The sequence below is a fragment of the Talpa occidentalis genome, unplaced genomic scaffold, assembly GCF_014898055.3.
Source record: "Talpa occidentalis isolate TD23 unplaced genomic scaffold, MPIMG_talOcc4v2.1 talOcc4.11, whole genome shotgun sequence".
Lineage (NCBI taxonomy): Eukaryota > Metazoa > Chordata > Mammalia > Eulipotyphla > Talpidae > Talpa > Talpa occidentalis.
The window spans coordinates 41,123,885-41,138,167 of NW_023601104.1; the positions used below are offsets into that span (position 1 = coordinate 41,123,885).

The 14,283-nt window shown below is 52.4% G+C and overlaps 1 protein-coding gene across 1 annotated transcript; it reads left to right on the forward strand.

Moving 5' to 3' along the window:
• Nucleotides 1–3,759: 3,759 nt before the first annotated feature.
• LRP10 (LDL receptor related protein 10) lies at nt 3,760–14,250 on the forward strand. The gene is made up of 7 exons (XM_037503035.2): nt 3,760–4,366; nt 4,749–4,793; nt 5,094–5,229; nt 7,071–7,261; nt 7,376–8,393; nt 8,745–8,874; nt 8,979–14,250. Exons 1-7 carry the CDS (start codon nt 4,216–4,218, stop codon nt 9,564–9,566), a joined length of 2,259 nt encoding a protein of 752 aa, XP_037358932.1. The 5' UTR covers nt 3,760–4,215; the 3' UTR covers nt 9,567–14,250.
• The last annotated feature ends 33 nt before the right edge of the window (nt 14,251–14,283 follow it).

Here is a 14,283-nt window from a genome sequence, read left to right on the forward strand (position 1 = left end):
GCCTAGGGCTTAAGTCTTAGCACTGCCACTGTGACAGCCCACCACAATGGCCTCAGTGCTATCCCAGGCAGACCTTTTCTGTCTTGCCCACTGCTCCCCTCAGCACTGTATTTCGATTTGCCTGTTATGCTCCCCACTCTGAGACTGGTGAATCTTCTCACCCTCTGTACCTCTGGCCTACACCCCAGTTCTTCTGCGCAAAATAAATAAAAATCGTATAATAAAGGAATAATTCTTTTTAAAAAAATACAATAAACAGAAATTTATTGCTCCAAGTTCCAGAGACTGAAAGCCCAAGATCAAGGCACTGGCATGGTCACCTCCTGGTGAGGGCCCGCTTCCAGGATACCTTCCCACTGTGTCCTCAGAAAGGGTTAGGGATCTCTCTAGAGCCTCTTTTATTTATTTATATATTTTTAAATTTTTTAAAAAAAGATTTATTTATTTATTTATACAAGCACTGGGTACAGTCAGAAGCGCGGAAGGGTGACAGAATTCACCAGAGGCAGAGTGGGAATAGAACAGGCAGACTGACAAAATACACTGCTGAGGGGAGCAGCAGGCACAGCAGGAGAGGTCTGCCCACCACGTGGGACCCTCGCTGGCAGCTGGGGATCAAACTGGCGCTTCAGAAGCTGTGGGGAGCTTTGCAGCCCAGCGCTCAACCACTGCACCACGAGGGGAAGCCCTAGAGCCTCTTTTATAAGACACTCATCCCATTCTTAGGGCTCCTTCTTTATGACCAAAGCCTCCTTAAGATTCCACTTCCTGGGTCTCCCTGATGGCACGAGGGGTTAAGTATCAACACCCTGAAGTTATCCAGAGCTACTGCAGCACTAGTTCAATGCAGCACAAGTTTGATGCAGCACAAGTTGGAAGCATAAATATTGAGATCATAGCATCTTGACTCCAGCACATGCTAGTAGTTTGATCTTGAGCAACTTATCTAACCTATCTATGACTCAGTTTCCTCAATTACAAAATGAGAACAAAAATAACACCTATTTCCTAAAAGTGTGATGAGAATTAAAAGAGGTAATATACATGAAGTACTTAAAAGAGTTTGCCTTTTATAGAGTACTCATCTTATGGTGAGTACTCTATAAAAAGTTGACTATAATCATTGTGAAAACCAAACTTCTCCCAATTTTCTACTATTTTTCATAATTCCTCAAAAATTTCCAAGACCATGCTCACAGGCCCATTCCTATATGTACTGGATGGTCTAGGATATGATTTATAATAAGGAACTGGTCACTTAAACTCACTAAACTAATTAAAGCTTAGACTCACACCTAGGTGTTCTTTCATTTTTTTCCGCATCTTTTTTTTTGGCTTAAATTCACTCATATATTAAGCCCCAGTGTCTAGCACAGTGCCTTGTAGTTGGAAGGCACTCTCATAAATATTCATGGACTGAAGGTTTGCTCTACCCTGGTGCCATTTCTTCCCTGTGATGATTGTTCCAACAGCATGGATCTTGACTTCTTTTGCTTGCAAATTTGAGTTTATACAGCATTCCTTACTCTTCCCATCTCACCACTTTTCTCCTTCCTTTCGAAACTCCCCACTCCTCCACAGGCCCACTCTCCATGGCTGTTTGACTTTTAAAATTTCTGCATCTGATCTTTTTCCAACTAGATGGTAAATAAACCTTTAAAGCTAAACTCATTAAAGTTAAAGTGAGTCTTAAGTGTTCCAAGTGACCATGAAGTACCCAGCATGGATAACACAGTCAACACTTAAACTGAATCCTCCGTAATAGCTCTTAGACCTTAAAGATTTTTAATTTCCCCAAACTCTTTGTCTTGTTTCCCTTTGCTTAACACCCTCCTCCCATACCTAGCTCTGTTTCATCCCTCATTAATTCCAAGGAGATAGCAAAGAGAGAGTTAGGGCACAGGACTAAGGCCAAACTGAAAGAAGTGTCTTTTTACGGTCAACTCTATGACTTCAGGTTTTGCTTTAAGCTCATCAACAGAAAGCAGTTCTGTACCATTTGTAGAGGGAAGAGGACTTAATCATAAGCTCTGGAAGTGGGCAGATTGGATAAATTTTATGTTGGTGGATAGAAAGTAGACTTTTGGTGGCAATATAATGTAGTATACAGATGTTTACCATGTGCTACACAGGAAACCTATACATTGTTTCATTTTTTAAGATTTATTTTATTTATTTAGGCATACAAGAGAAGGTGTAGGCCAGAGTTGTGGGGGTGAGAGGATTCACCAGAGACAGAGTGGGGAGCAGAACAGGAGGATATCCTGAAATACACTGTTGAGAGGAGCAGCAGGTGAGACAGGAAAGGTCTGCTGCGCCATGTGGTTAGCTCCCTGGCCAGGGATCGAACTGGAGCGGCAGTGGCTGCTGATAGCTTCATAGTGCTGAGACTTAACCCCTTAAGCCACCAGGGAAGCCCCCTATATTGTTTTAAACCTATGTCACTTCCAACAACAACACATTTTTTTTTTTTTTTAATTTTCTAGAGGCATGTCTTATTTATCTATTTGTTTGTTTGTTTGGTTTATACATGCACTGGGTACAGTCAGAAGCCGGGAGGGCGAGAGAATTCACCAGAGCCAGAGCGGGGAGCAGAGCAGGCAGAAGGACCGAAGTACACTGCTGAGGGGAGCAGCGGGCGGCAGGAGAGGTCTGCGCGCCATGTGGGACCCTCCTTCGGTGGCCGGGGAGCAGCCGGGGATCGAACCGGCGCCGCAGAGGCCGCGGGCAGCTTCGCAACCCAGCGCTCAACCGCTGCGCCACCTGGGAGGCCCAACAACACATTTTTTTTTTAATAAAACAAGGCAAAAAACAAATGTATGCTCTGTCCAGAACCAGATGGCCTAAGTTCAAACCCTTCTTTCAGCACTTACTAGATCCATGATCTTGAGTAAAATGTTTAACCTCTCTATGCCGGAGTGTTCTTATCTGTAAAACGAACAATAGTGTCTACCTCACAGGATTATGGTGACGATTAAAAGAGCAAATACTTGGAACGTGCTTAAATCTGTGCTTAACAAATCCCGAAGAGGATTTGTTGCTGTTGTTTACTAATATTACCTATCAGTGCCACAGGAAATCAGTAACCCCAAGCTCATATAAATTAAACATATCTTCTGTGGCTAATAATGATTGTTGCCAAGAATGGGGCACTTCCTACATGCTCAATTTGCATTATCTGCGTCAATGTTGACAACCACCTCAAGAGGGAGTTGCGCTTATTACATTTGAAAACTGAGAAGCCCAGAGAGGTTAACCCATTTTCTCAAGGTCACATAGCCAGCCAGTAGCAAGCACCTTTATTCGTCTGTTCACCGTTTATAAGTGTCTCAGCAAGAGACGAGGCCGGCGGGTACAAAGGTAAACAGCCCGAGCCCCCACCTACAGGAAGTTTCAGGTTCCCGAGCAGGGCGGGGCGGGGCGGGGCGGGGGGGGGAACGACTAGTAAACAAATAGTCACCACACCGCGCCGTAATGGCTGTAATAGAGGCGCACTCAAAAAAGTGCTTCTGGCTCTCAGACACAGGGCCAAGAAAAGTGTTGAGCGCGCGAGGGCCCCCCGGGAAGGCGCGACAATCACGGGATAACCAGCCGTCCTCCGACCGCGCGTTTCACCGAAAGGACGAAGGCCTGCGACGCGCGGGCGGAGCGCCGGGCCGGCGGCCGGTCCGACCAGTCCCGGCGGGACCGGAAAGGGGCTGCGGCGAGCAGGTGGGCGGGGCCCGCGCGTTGATTGGCAGGGGTGGGACCCGGCTCCCCACCCGCCCCCTCCCTCCTCCGAGCTCGGGGCTGGCGGGGTACAGCCTGGGCGAGGGCTGGGGTGCCGGGCCGAGCTGCCGGTCCCCTGCCCCGGTCCCCTGCCGCGATCGGCCGGCGGGGCGCGCCGGAGGAGCTGCGCGGCGCCGCGGTCGGCCCCGGGGCTGACAGCCGCGAAGTTTGGCCCGAAGAGGAAGTGGCCGCGAGCCCCGGCAGGTGGCGGCGGGGCCTGGGCCGGGGGCGCTCGCGGGCCGCGGGCGGGTCCTGGGGAGCGCGCGCCCCCCCGCCGGGCCTCTCGCCGGCGCGGGGGCTTCGCGGCCGGTCTCGGGGCAGCGCGGCGGCGGCGGCCGGGGAAAACAACTCCGAAGTTGGCGAGAGGCACCGCCCCTGCCCCCGGGCCGCCGCCGCCTCCCGGCCCTCAGCCCTGGCATCCCGAGCGCGCGGCGCGGGGCGCGGGCCATGGAGCCCCCTCGGGGAGGTGGCGCGCGGGGGCCGGGGCTCCCGGAGCGCCGCCGCGGCCCCCTGGATAGACGGCAGAAGCGCCGCGCCTCTCCCTCCGCCCCCGGACGCCTCAGGATGCTGCCGGCCGCCCTCCTCCTTCTCCTCCTGGGTAAGAAACCGCGAGGACGGCGTCCCCCCCACCACTCCGTCGGGGCCGACCCGGGCCCTGGCGCCCCGGCCCCTTCCCTGCTGCGCGGCCCTGGCCCCGCGGCGCCCGCCGAGCCCCCTCCCTGCCGCCGCTCCCGGCCGCCCGCCCCGCTCCCGGAAGGCCCTGCTCGGCCCCCGTCCTCGCCTGCCGGGACCCCTTGTGCGCCCCCGCGGGCGGTGCTGCGGGCCTTGCTTGGGGGGCGCTCCCCGCAGCCGCCCCCTACCTCAGCACCTCATCCTGGAAACTACCCGCAGCCCCAGATGGCTCCCCGTCCTCCCTCAGTTCTTCAGGTGAGAGAAACTAAGGGGACTCCCTCTCCTGCCGTTTCTTGCTCTCTCTCCAGGCGGCGCTCTAGCCCATCCAGACCGGATCATTTTCCCAAATCCTGGTGAGTGGAGGGTGCCCCGGGGACCCTGCAGGCTTGGGAATGAGGGAGGACCCAAGAGGCAGATACTCTGTTCCCTGAATTCCTCTGGTACCCGCTACAGTTTCAGTGTGGAGATCATCCTCCCTTTATTTTACATATGGGAAACACACCCAGTGTGGGCCTTACCTGGTAGTTGTTTTGTATTGTTTTGTTTTGGTGAATATGTGACTCATGAAGCTCCCAGGCCTTTGGAGGGCTCAAGCCTGGAGAGGGATGGGACGTAAGGACTCCATCAGTGTCCCTACATTCCTCTCTTTCCAGCCTGTGAGGACCCCCCAGCAGTGCTCTTGGAAGTGCAGGGCACCTTACAGAGGCCCCTAGGCCGGGACAGCCGGAGCTCCCCTGCCAACTGCACCTGGCTCATCCTGGGCAGCAGGGAGCAGACAGTAACGATCAGGTGAGTAGCAGGCAAGACCCTATTCCTCTACCCTACCCTCAACCCCACCATCATGGGAATGCCTTCAGGGATCATCGCTTCTCGGAATTTCTAATCCTGTCAGTAGGGAGAACAGTACAAGTTGATTTGACTTGGTTTGTCCTAAAAGCCTGGTTGGTTTTGGAACAGACACAGTGAATTGGAGCTGGGCTGGGCAGACATTCAGCTGGGGCTCTTGTCATCCTTGAAGGACAAAGGTCACTCCAGAAACTGTCCTGGTGCTCCAATATGACTCCTCTGAGGAGTTCTTAAGTTCATTGTATCTTTTTTTTTTTAAGATTTATTCATCCATGCATACAAGAACTGGGGTACAGGCCAGAGGTGTGGGGGTGAGAGGATTCACCAGGGACAGAGTGAGGAGCATAACAGGCAGATTGACTGAAATACACTGCTGAGAGGAGCAGCGGGCAAGTCAGGAGAGGTCTGCTGCGCCACATGGGTAGCTTCCTGGTGGGGGATCAAACTCGTGCTTCAGTGGCCACGGATAGCCCCATAGGCTGTGTCTCAACCCCTTGCGCCACCAGGGAGGCCCAACTTACTTTTTTTTTTTTTCCAATTTATTTTTTTATTTTTTAAGATTTAAAAAAAACTTATTTTTTAAGATTTATTTTTCTTTATTTATGCATAAAAGAACGGGTGTAGGCCAGAGGCCGGGTAGTGGGGGTGGGTCAGTGAGAGGATTCACCAGTGACAGAGTGGAGAGCAGAACAGGCGCATCTACTGAAATACACTGCTGAGGGGAGCAGCAGGCGAGACAGGAGTGGGTGAGATGCTGCTACAGCGTATATGGGTCACCTTCCTGGCCTGGGAACTAACTCATGCCACAGTGGCTGGTAATAGCTTGATAGCACTGACACTTTAACCCTTGTGCCACCAGGAAGGCCCCTCATTGTACTTTCTTGCCTGGAGCTCAGAGCTATTCCTTAATCAGCTTAGAACCTTTCTTAGCCTCACAGATCAGATCTTTAAAACATTCCAAGTCTCCCTACGTTCCTCTGATAGTGGGTTGAGGCCCCTAATAAGTACCTATTTGTATCACACAGTTTACTTCCCGTGAATTTATTCAGAAAAGGGTGGGTGGAGGGAGAGGGCAAACAGGGAGAGAGTGTCGGGGCAGCGCAATCAGAATGCCACGTGATCTCAGGTCTCACCACTGAGCACTGGGAGAGAAGAGTGAGTTCTGGTTAATTGACCATGTGGTGATGGCTCGTTACTGTGAACACTATATTTGAGTGACAGTGCTGCAACAACTGGAGATCAATAAAGCTGTTCTTGGGCCTCCCTGGTGGCACAACGGGTTAAGACGCAACCTATTAAGCTATTCGCAGCCACTGCAGCACGAGTTCAATCCCCAGCCAGGGAGCTACCCACATGGCAAAGCAGACCTCTCCTGACTCGCCTGCTGCTCCCCTCAGCAGTGTGTTTCAGTCAATCTGCTTGTTCTGTTCCCCACTCTGTCTCTGGTGAATCCTCTCATACACACACATTCCCATGCCTCTGGCCTGTACCCCAGTTCTTGGATGCATAAATAAATCTGTTCTTAACCCAGTCCCTGAACACAAGTCAGTTTTACCAGGGGGTCCTAGATTGTATCTTAGTCTCATGGTGCCACTTGCCTCTTGTTAGGACTCTCACCATTGTCTACAAAGGAACTGATTAACTGATTTTCATTCTGGCTCTTTGGATTGTGAATAAGTAGATGTTTGTAGTTCTTGGGGAAGAGGGATCTGACAGCACTTGGGGAGAAAGTAGCTAGCAGTGATTAAGAATATCATGTCCTGCTCTCTTTTCAACCCCTCTAGGTTCCAAAAACTACACCTGGCCTGTGGCTCAGAGCGTTTAATCCTACGGTCCCCTCTCCAGCCATTGATCTCCCTGTGCGAGGCACCTGCCAGCCCTCTGCAGCTGCCAGGTGGTAACGTCACCATTACCTACAGCTATGTTGGAGCCAGAGCACCCATGGGTCAGGGCTTCCTGCTTTCCTACAACCAAGGTGAGCTGGACAGGGATGTCCATGGAGCCCCCAGAACAAGCAGTGCAAACCAGAGGGAGGGGAGGATCCTGCCAACTCCATTGCTCACAGCCTTTCTCCATGATACCTCTGCAGATTGGCTGATGTGCCTGCAAGAAGAGTTCCAGTGCCTGAACCACCGCTGTGTGCCCTTGACCCAGCGCTGTGATGGGGTGGACGCCTGTGGTGATGGTTCTGATGAGGCTGGCTGCAGCTCTGACCCCTTCCCTGACCTGACCCCAGCTCCTGGCCCCATCCTGTCTTGCAATCACACCTTAGAAGATTTCTATGGGGTGTTCTCGTCCCCTGGATATTCACACATGGCCTCAGCCTCCCACCCCCAGTCCTGCCTTTGGCTACTGGACCCCCATGATGGTCGACGCCTGGCTGTGCGCTTCACAGCCCTGGACCTGGGCTATGGAGATGCAGTGCATGTGTATGATGGCCCTGGGCCTCCTGAAACCCCTCGGTTGCTACGCAGTCTCACACACTTCAGCAATGGCAAAGCTGTCACCGTGGAGACATTGTCTGGGCAGGCCATCGTGGCCTATCACACAGTTGCTTGGAGCAATGGTCGAGGCTTCAATGCTACCTACCATGTGCGGGGCTACTGCTTGCCTTGGGATCAACCCTGTGGCTTAGGCGCTGGCCTGGGGGCCAGTGAGGGCCTAGGTGAGCGCTGCTACAGTGAGGCACAGCGCTGTGATGGCTCATGGGACTGTGCCGATGGCACAGATGAGGAGAACTGTCCTGGCTGCCCACCTGGACACTTCCCCTGTGGGGCTGCCGGCACTCCTGGTGCCACAGCCTGCTACCTGCCTGCTGACCGCTGCAACTACCAGACCTTCTGTGCCGATGGGGCAGATGAGCGACGCTGCCGGCACTGCCAGCCTGGCAACTTCCGATGCCGGGATGAGAAGTGTGTGTATGAGACGTGGGTGTGTGATGGGCAGCCAGACTGCGCTGATGGCAGCGATGAGTGGGACTGCTCCTATGCCCTGCCCCGCAAGGTCATTACGGCAGCAGTCATCGGCAGCCTGGTGTGTGGCTTGCTGCTGGTCATTGCCTTGGGCTGCACCTGCAAACTCTATGCCATTCGCACCCAGGAGTACAGGTTAGTGGGAGTGCGGTGGGCTGTCGAGTGGGGTCAGGGGGAGGGGTGAGACAGGGCCTATATAGCTATGGGGGACCATCAGGGTGCCCACATTGGGCATGGATTCTGGTGACCAGATTACAGTTGGCTCTTGGGGTTGCCCAGATCAGGCACTGGGGTTCTTCTCTGAAGGAAGAACGGGCCTAGATCCTGAAAGTAACCTCAGGGAAAAAGGGGACCGCAGTGACTGGGGAAAGCCGTGGAAGCACTCCAGGTGTCCTGGCCTGGGTGTGGCGGGAGGAGGCCTGCCCAGACTAGGACAAGGTGCTCGGGCCAGGACCCCTGTGACTGCACAGTTCTCATTCCTTCCAGCATCTTTGCCCCCCTCTCCCGAATGGAGGCTGAGATTGTGCAGCAGCAGGCACCGCCCTCCTATGGACAGCTCATTGCCCAGGGCGCCATCCCACCTGTGGAGGACTTCCCTACAGAGAACCCAAATGACGTGAGTCCCCCTCCAGCCCCACATTATGGTCTTGCCATTGTACCCTTCTTTGAGGCCACTGGCCCTCCTACTCCTCTGACTCTGACATCTGCCTCCTCTTGCAGAACTCAGTCCTGGGCAACCTGCGTTCCCTGCTACAGATCTTGCGCCAGGATATGACTCCAGGGGGTGCCTCGGGTGCCCGTCGCCGCCAACGAGGCCGCTCTGTACGCCGCCTGGTACGCCGTCTCCGCCGCTGGGGCCTGCTTCCCAGAACCAGCCCCCAAGCCCGAACCCCTGAGAGCAGATCCCATGTCACACCTTCTTCCCCTCCCCAGGAGGGCCTAGATAGTAGCACTAGTCCGGCCCTTGAGGGTGGGGCAGTGGGTGGGCAAGATGGAGAACAGGCACCCCCACTGCCTGTCAAGGCTCCCCTCCCATCTGCCAGCGCATCTCCAGCCCTCCCAACTGTCCCTGAGGCCCCCGTGCCTCTGCCTTCAGTGCCTCTGGAGCCATCACTGCTGTCTGGAGTGGTGCAGGCCCTGCGAGGCCGCCTCCTGCCCAGCCTGCGGCCCCCGGGACCAATTCGGACCCCACCTGGTCCCCACACAACAGTTCTGCCCCCAGAAGACGAGGACGATGTGCTGCTGGTGCCACTGGCTGAGCCAGGGGTCTGGGTGGTCGAAGCAGAGGATGAGCCACTGCTCGCCTGAGGGGACCTGGCTCCCTTGGGTGCTTTCTAGTTGTAATGCAACAACCCCTTAGAGGGTAACACAGCTTCCCTTCCATACTTCATCCCTGCCCCTCATCTGAGGGGATTGTTGGGCCTCCCATCAACCCTGTGTAGCTGCTGTGAAGCTAGGGAGAGGGCTCACACACACAGACCTCAGTCTCTCCACCTCCTTCCACACTACCACCATTTGGATAGCTATTTTTAAAAAGTAAAATCCTCAAAGTGTCATAGGCCTGGACACTCCATCCTTGCCAAACCCCCACCCAAAAGTGGCCTTAAGTACCAGAATCCCAATTGGCTAGAGACCTTCAGCCCCCAAGGGGAGGATTTGGGCAGGATCTGAAGTTTTGCCAATCATGATCCCTCATAAAGGGTTTGGCTCGTATAAAGAGCACAACAGATGCTTTTGTCTGATAGCTCGGGCATTGCCTAGAAAGTCAAGGTTGAAAATAAAGGAATCGAGCCTGAGCTCTGCCTCTCTACCTCTCTGCCCAGCTCAGTGGATGCTCACCTCACTTTCCTCCTCCCTAGAGAAACCTTCATTCCGTCCCGGCCTCCTCTTCCTAGTCATCTTCTAACCACCCTCCTTGATTTTTATACCACTGAGGAGGTAAATTCTAGGAACACTAAGGACAAACCTTCTCCTCCTCCACTCGCTGCCCAGGCCTCAACTCTACAGTGACTGACACCAGGGGTGGCACCAAGCCTTTTTACTCACTGCCAGGCCAGAATCTGGTGAGCCAGCTGGGCCCTGCAGCCGGGAAGGTTCCCATTTATGGAGTACTCTCAGAGCACAGATCACAGGAGCAGACTGTCCCTGATGGAACACAGGGCCTGTGACTCCTGCCCTCTACCAAGCACTTACAGTCTGTCCTAGGCAGACAGATGGGCTCTCAGCCAGGATGCCTTAAAGTAGGCAAAGATGAAGCAAGAGAAAAATCATAAACGTTCAGGGTGTAAAGATAGTGGTATCACCTTAGTCAAATCCAAGAGACCTTCTGTGAAGAAGGCTCAAGCTAGATTCTAATGAATGTTGTCAGTAGTTGGAATAGAGTCATGAATTCTAGGTCAAGTGAGAGTCCACAGGAGAAGCAAGCTTAGCAGATGTGAAGGGTAGGGGTATGGGCTCTGAGAAAACAGGGCTAGGAGCACAAGCAGTGACCAGAGCTGGGGAGAGTGACAAAGAAGGGAATATCAAAAATGTTGAAACTAACCTCTGATAAGGTGGCAAGCTGTCCAGAGTTTGAAAGGAAACCCAGTACTAAGGATATGGGAGGTGCTTCTGGGGGTGTGCATGAATTCCCAAGAGCAAAGTTAAGACAGTCCCTAGCAAAACCAGTCCCCAGGGAGAAAAGTTCCACCTCAGATGGGCTTTTACCCTTTCTGCCTAGCCTAGTGTATCCCCACTACCCCGGTGGAGGCATTCTGTTGATTACACCCTGTCAGCATCTTCATACCAGTATTGCTTGTTTCCTCTCTCCAGGGACGAGCCTAGGAAAGTGGTGCATTTCTGGGACTCTAACATCTTGGCTCAGGATAGACCCAACCTTTCTCTCCAGACCCTCACCAGAGTTTGGGGAAGAGGCTCCAGAGATCCTGGTCCTTACATACTGGTCTTCCTTTGGGGCTTCCTTCCCAAATGCAAATAATTCCTGGGTCTCACCTGTGAAGCAGGGGCAGGGACTGCCAATTCCCTCCCAACATCTCCATCTCCTGTTCTTTGCCCTGTCCCTAGCTTCTTTCTTCCACCATAGCCATCTCAAAACCTTCAGCTTCATATCTTTATTCTTGTCCTGTGCCAGATCTTTTCCCTCAGGGTCAGGGGGTAGGGGGCCCGCTGTGTGTGTGTGTGTCTGCAACTTGAAAGTAGACAAAGTTTTAAGGTGAAAGAATGTTCTCATTGTGGAAGACTAGAGGGAGGACCTGAGGGAAGATTTCACTAGGAAGGCCTCTGCATATAGGCTAATGGGCCTGGGAGACGTTTCTAGGTGCACTTTAGGAGGTATAAGCAGTGATACCATTTCTGTCTGCTGGGTTGGGGGAGGGGGTTGGCCTGTCAGGCAGTATAAGGAAACTAAGTCATACCTAGTTGCAGGTGGAACAGTGAGAGCAAGTCACACAAGTTAATTTTCACCATAGACCCCAAGAGTAGAAATGAGGAAACTTCAAATCCTGTCAGGAGAAACACTACTACCCATGGGGCCCAATATCAGGGTATTGGGCCCTCATTATGATGTGAGGTGCTGGGGAAGGTGTTGCTCTCAGAACAAAAAGGTGAAGATAAATCAGGCTAAGAATCTGAGATAACAGCAGATTCCAAACTTCAGTCCTCAAGGAGCAGATCTTGGGCCTAAGCCAACTCCAGGCTCTATTGGGAGGAGAGAAGTTCCCCAGCCGTATAGCCCAAGGCTCTGGGAGCATTAAATCCTCAGGCAAACTGCTAAATGCCAGCACTTTTATCACACAGAGCTAACCCTTAGAAGAAGGTATGCTGTGGGTATCATAACCCCAATTAACAAGTTCAGTAGCGGCTTCAGAAGAGGTTCAGGACTAGATCAGTCTCTGAGGCAGATTTAAACCTGGGTAAGCTCAGTTGCAAACTCTCACCCTTATGCCACAATTCTGCAGAACTTCCCCTTCCACAGGGAGGGAGCCAACCGGGTGCACAATGGGATAACTTTTCCAGCCCCCTCTTATTTGTGGGTTGAGGGGGATGGCAGTTCAAGGTAAAACCCAGTCTGCTCCTAGATTGAGGGCCAACAGAAATCAAGGTCAAGAATCCTTGCTGGGGTCTGCAGCCACTGATTCATACTATCTGAAATGAATCCAACCACCTAAGTGAGTTTTCCAGATACATAAAGCTTACCCTTCAAAGTGTAATTTAAAACTTGAAAATTCATCTTGAAAGGTAATTATTTGAAAACATTACACTCATCTTCAGCACATCTGCAATTTAATACAAATTGTCCTGGATAGCTGAGGGTCATTCATAGAATGAGGCAGTGACTCATTCTAGTCTAGTGACTTCTCTGCAGCAACATTTTTAGAACAGTTCTAAGTGTTAGGGGAGCTGTTCGTCTTTATGCCAAGTGACCTTAGACCACTTTTTAAACACTTAGGATTGCTTTGAAAGTTTTGTGGTATTGCTTCCCTGGCTACCTGTTCACTTGCTGCTCTAAATGGGCTTCTAATCTGTGTCCAGGAGCACACAATTAAAATTGTGACTAAAGTAAAGGTAAGCAGGCTGGGGTTAAAGAGGGGAGAGTATCCAATATTGGAGTAGAGGGTGTGACTATTCTAGCTGTTCAGGAGTCCTTTCTGTTTTCTCGGGACCTCACAATGTTACCTTGTAGCTGACCTCTAGGTAACTGAGGTGTCACTGCACCTAAGTCCTAAGATTGCTATTTGCCTCTTCGATGAAAAAACTCCACTGAATTCTGCTCCCTACTCTGTCTCTGGTGAATCCTCTCACCCCCGCACCTCTGGCCTGTACCCCAGTTCTCCTACTCAAAAAAAAAAAAAAGGAAAAGTCCACTGAAGATTGCCAATTAATTGTTCTAAGTAATAGGAGACAGTTGGAATATTCAAGAAAAGGAAGAGATCACAGTATAGAGATGAAAAACAATCCTTGACACTGGAAAGATCTGGGTGGGACCTCTTGGTGTCCATTTTCCAGCTGCATGCATGATTGATTTGGAGGAAGGCCACCCACCTACCACTCTGAACCTTAGGGTCATGAGGATGAAAGGAGGTAATGCAAGAAGGTGCTTAGCACACACCTAGCAAAAATGGGGGTGGCGGGTGGAGGGGAAACCAGGAAGTTAGTATGTGTGTTTGGGTGCCAGCAGGTATCAGGAAGAAAAACAAGAGGCTGAAGGAAAGGGGAACTGGGCTATAAAGGAGACTCTCCATCCCGGCCTTCCACAAAGAGGTAGAGACAGCACTGTGTGTCTGCCTCATGGAGCCCAGGCCCGGTGGCTGCCCAGAGGGCACTAGCATCCCTACCCCCCACTTGGGATTAGAACTTGTAGAGGGCTGTCTCGTTCCCCACCTCTCCCTAACACAGATAGGAAGGGAGAGAGAATGGGAGGAAATCCCCGCACAGTTTGCATCCACCTCAACCTAGCGACAAAATGAAGCTACCAAACAAAGCGGCCATCTCTCTCCTCAAAGCCCTCATCCGCCTAGGAGCCAGGCTGGGAAATGGGTCGTTTGTGGGTCTCATCCCAGAAGGGGTGGTGTGGGAAGGAGAGCTTGGCAGGAAAGCTTGGTGGCAGGGTGGCCTTTTCCTGTACCTGCATATCTTTTGGCTTATTTCTTTGTCTTACGGATCAGCTCTAAGCTTTCTGCCTTTAGCTTCTCCATTTAGCCACTGAGCACCCACCCTGGCCTGGACACTGGGCTGGGGGCTGGGAATACAGACACAAATGACACGTAGTCCTGGCTCCTGGACAAAGACCCTGCCTCCGTCCCCTCCACACCCACGTCATCCTCAGTTCTTTCACCCACTGACCCCTCACCCCACTTCTCCGAACCCCTCTGACTTTGTTCTTTCCACGTCTTAACCAGACTCCGCAATGTGTGTGCTCCCAGAGGGAAGCGACACAAAGAAAGGGGGTGGGCAGAAAGGAGGGAATCCCGCTGACATCACTGCTCATTAGCATGTGTGACCTCATCAGGGGGCGGGGCAATTTCCC

Excerpts from the sequence above, each read along its gene's own strand:
- LRP10 (XM_037503035.2), top strand. The coding sequence starts at position 4,216 with ATGGAGCCCCCTCGGGGAGGTGGCGCGCGGGGGCCGGGGCTCCCGGAG. Across the intron at positions 5,230-7,070 it reads GAGCAGACAGTAACGATCAG|GTTCCAAAAACTACACCTGG; the intron begins GTGAGTAGCAGG and ends CAACCCCTCTAG. Across the intron at positions 8,394-8,744 it reads ATTCGCACCCAGGAGTACAG|CATCTTTGCCCCCCTCTCCC; the intron begins GTTAGTGGGAGT and ends CATTCCTTCCAG.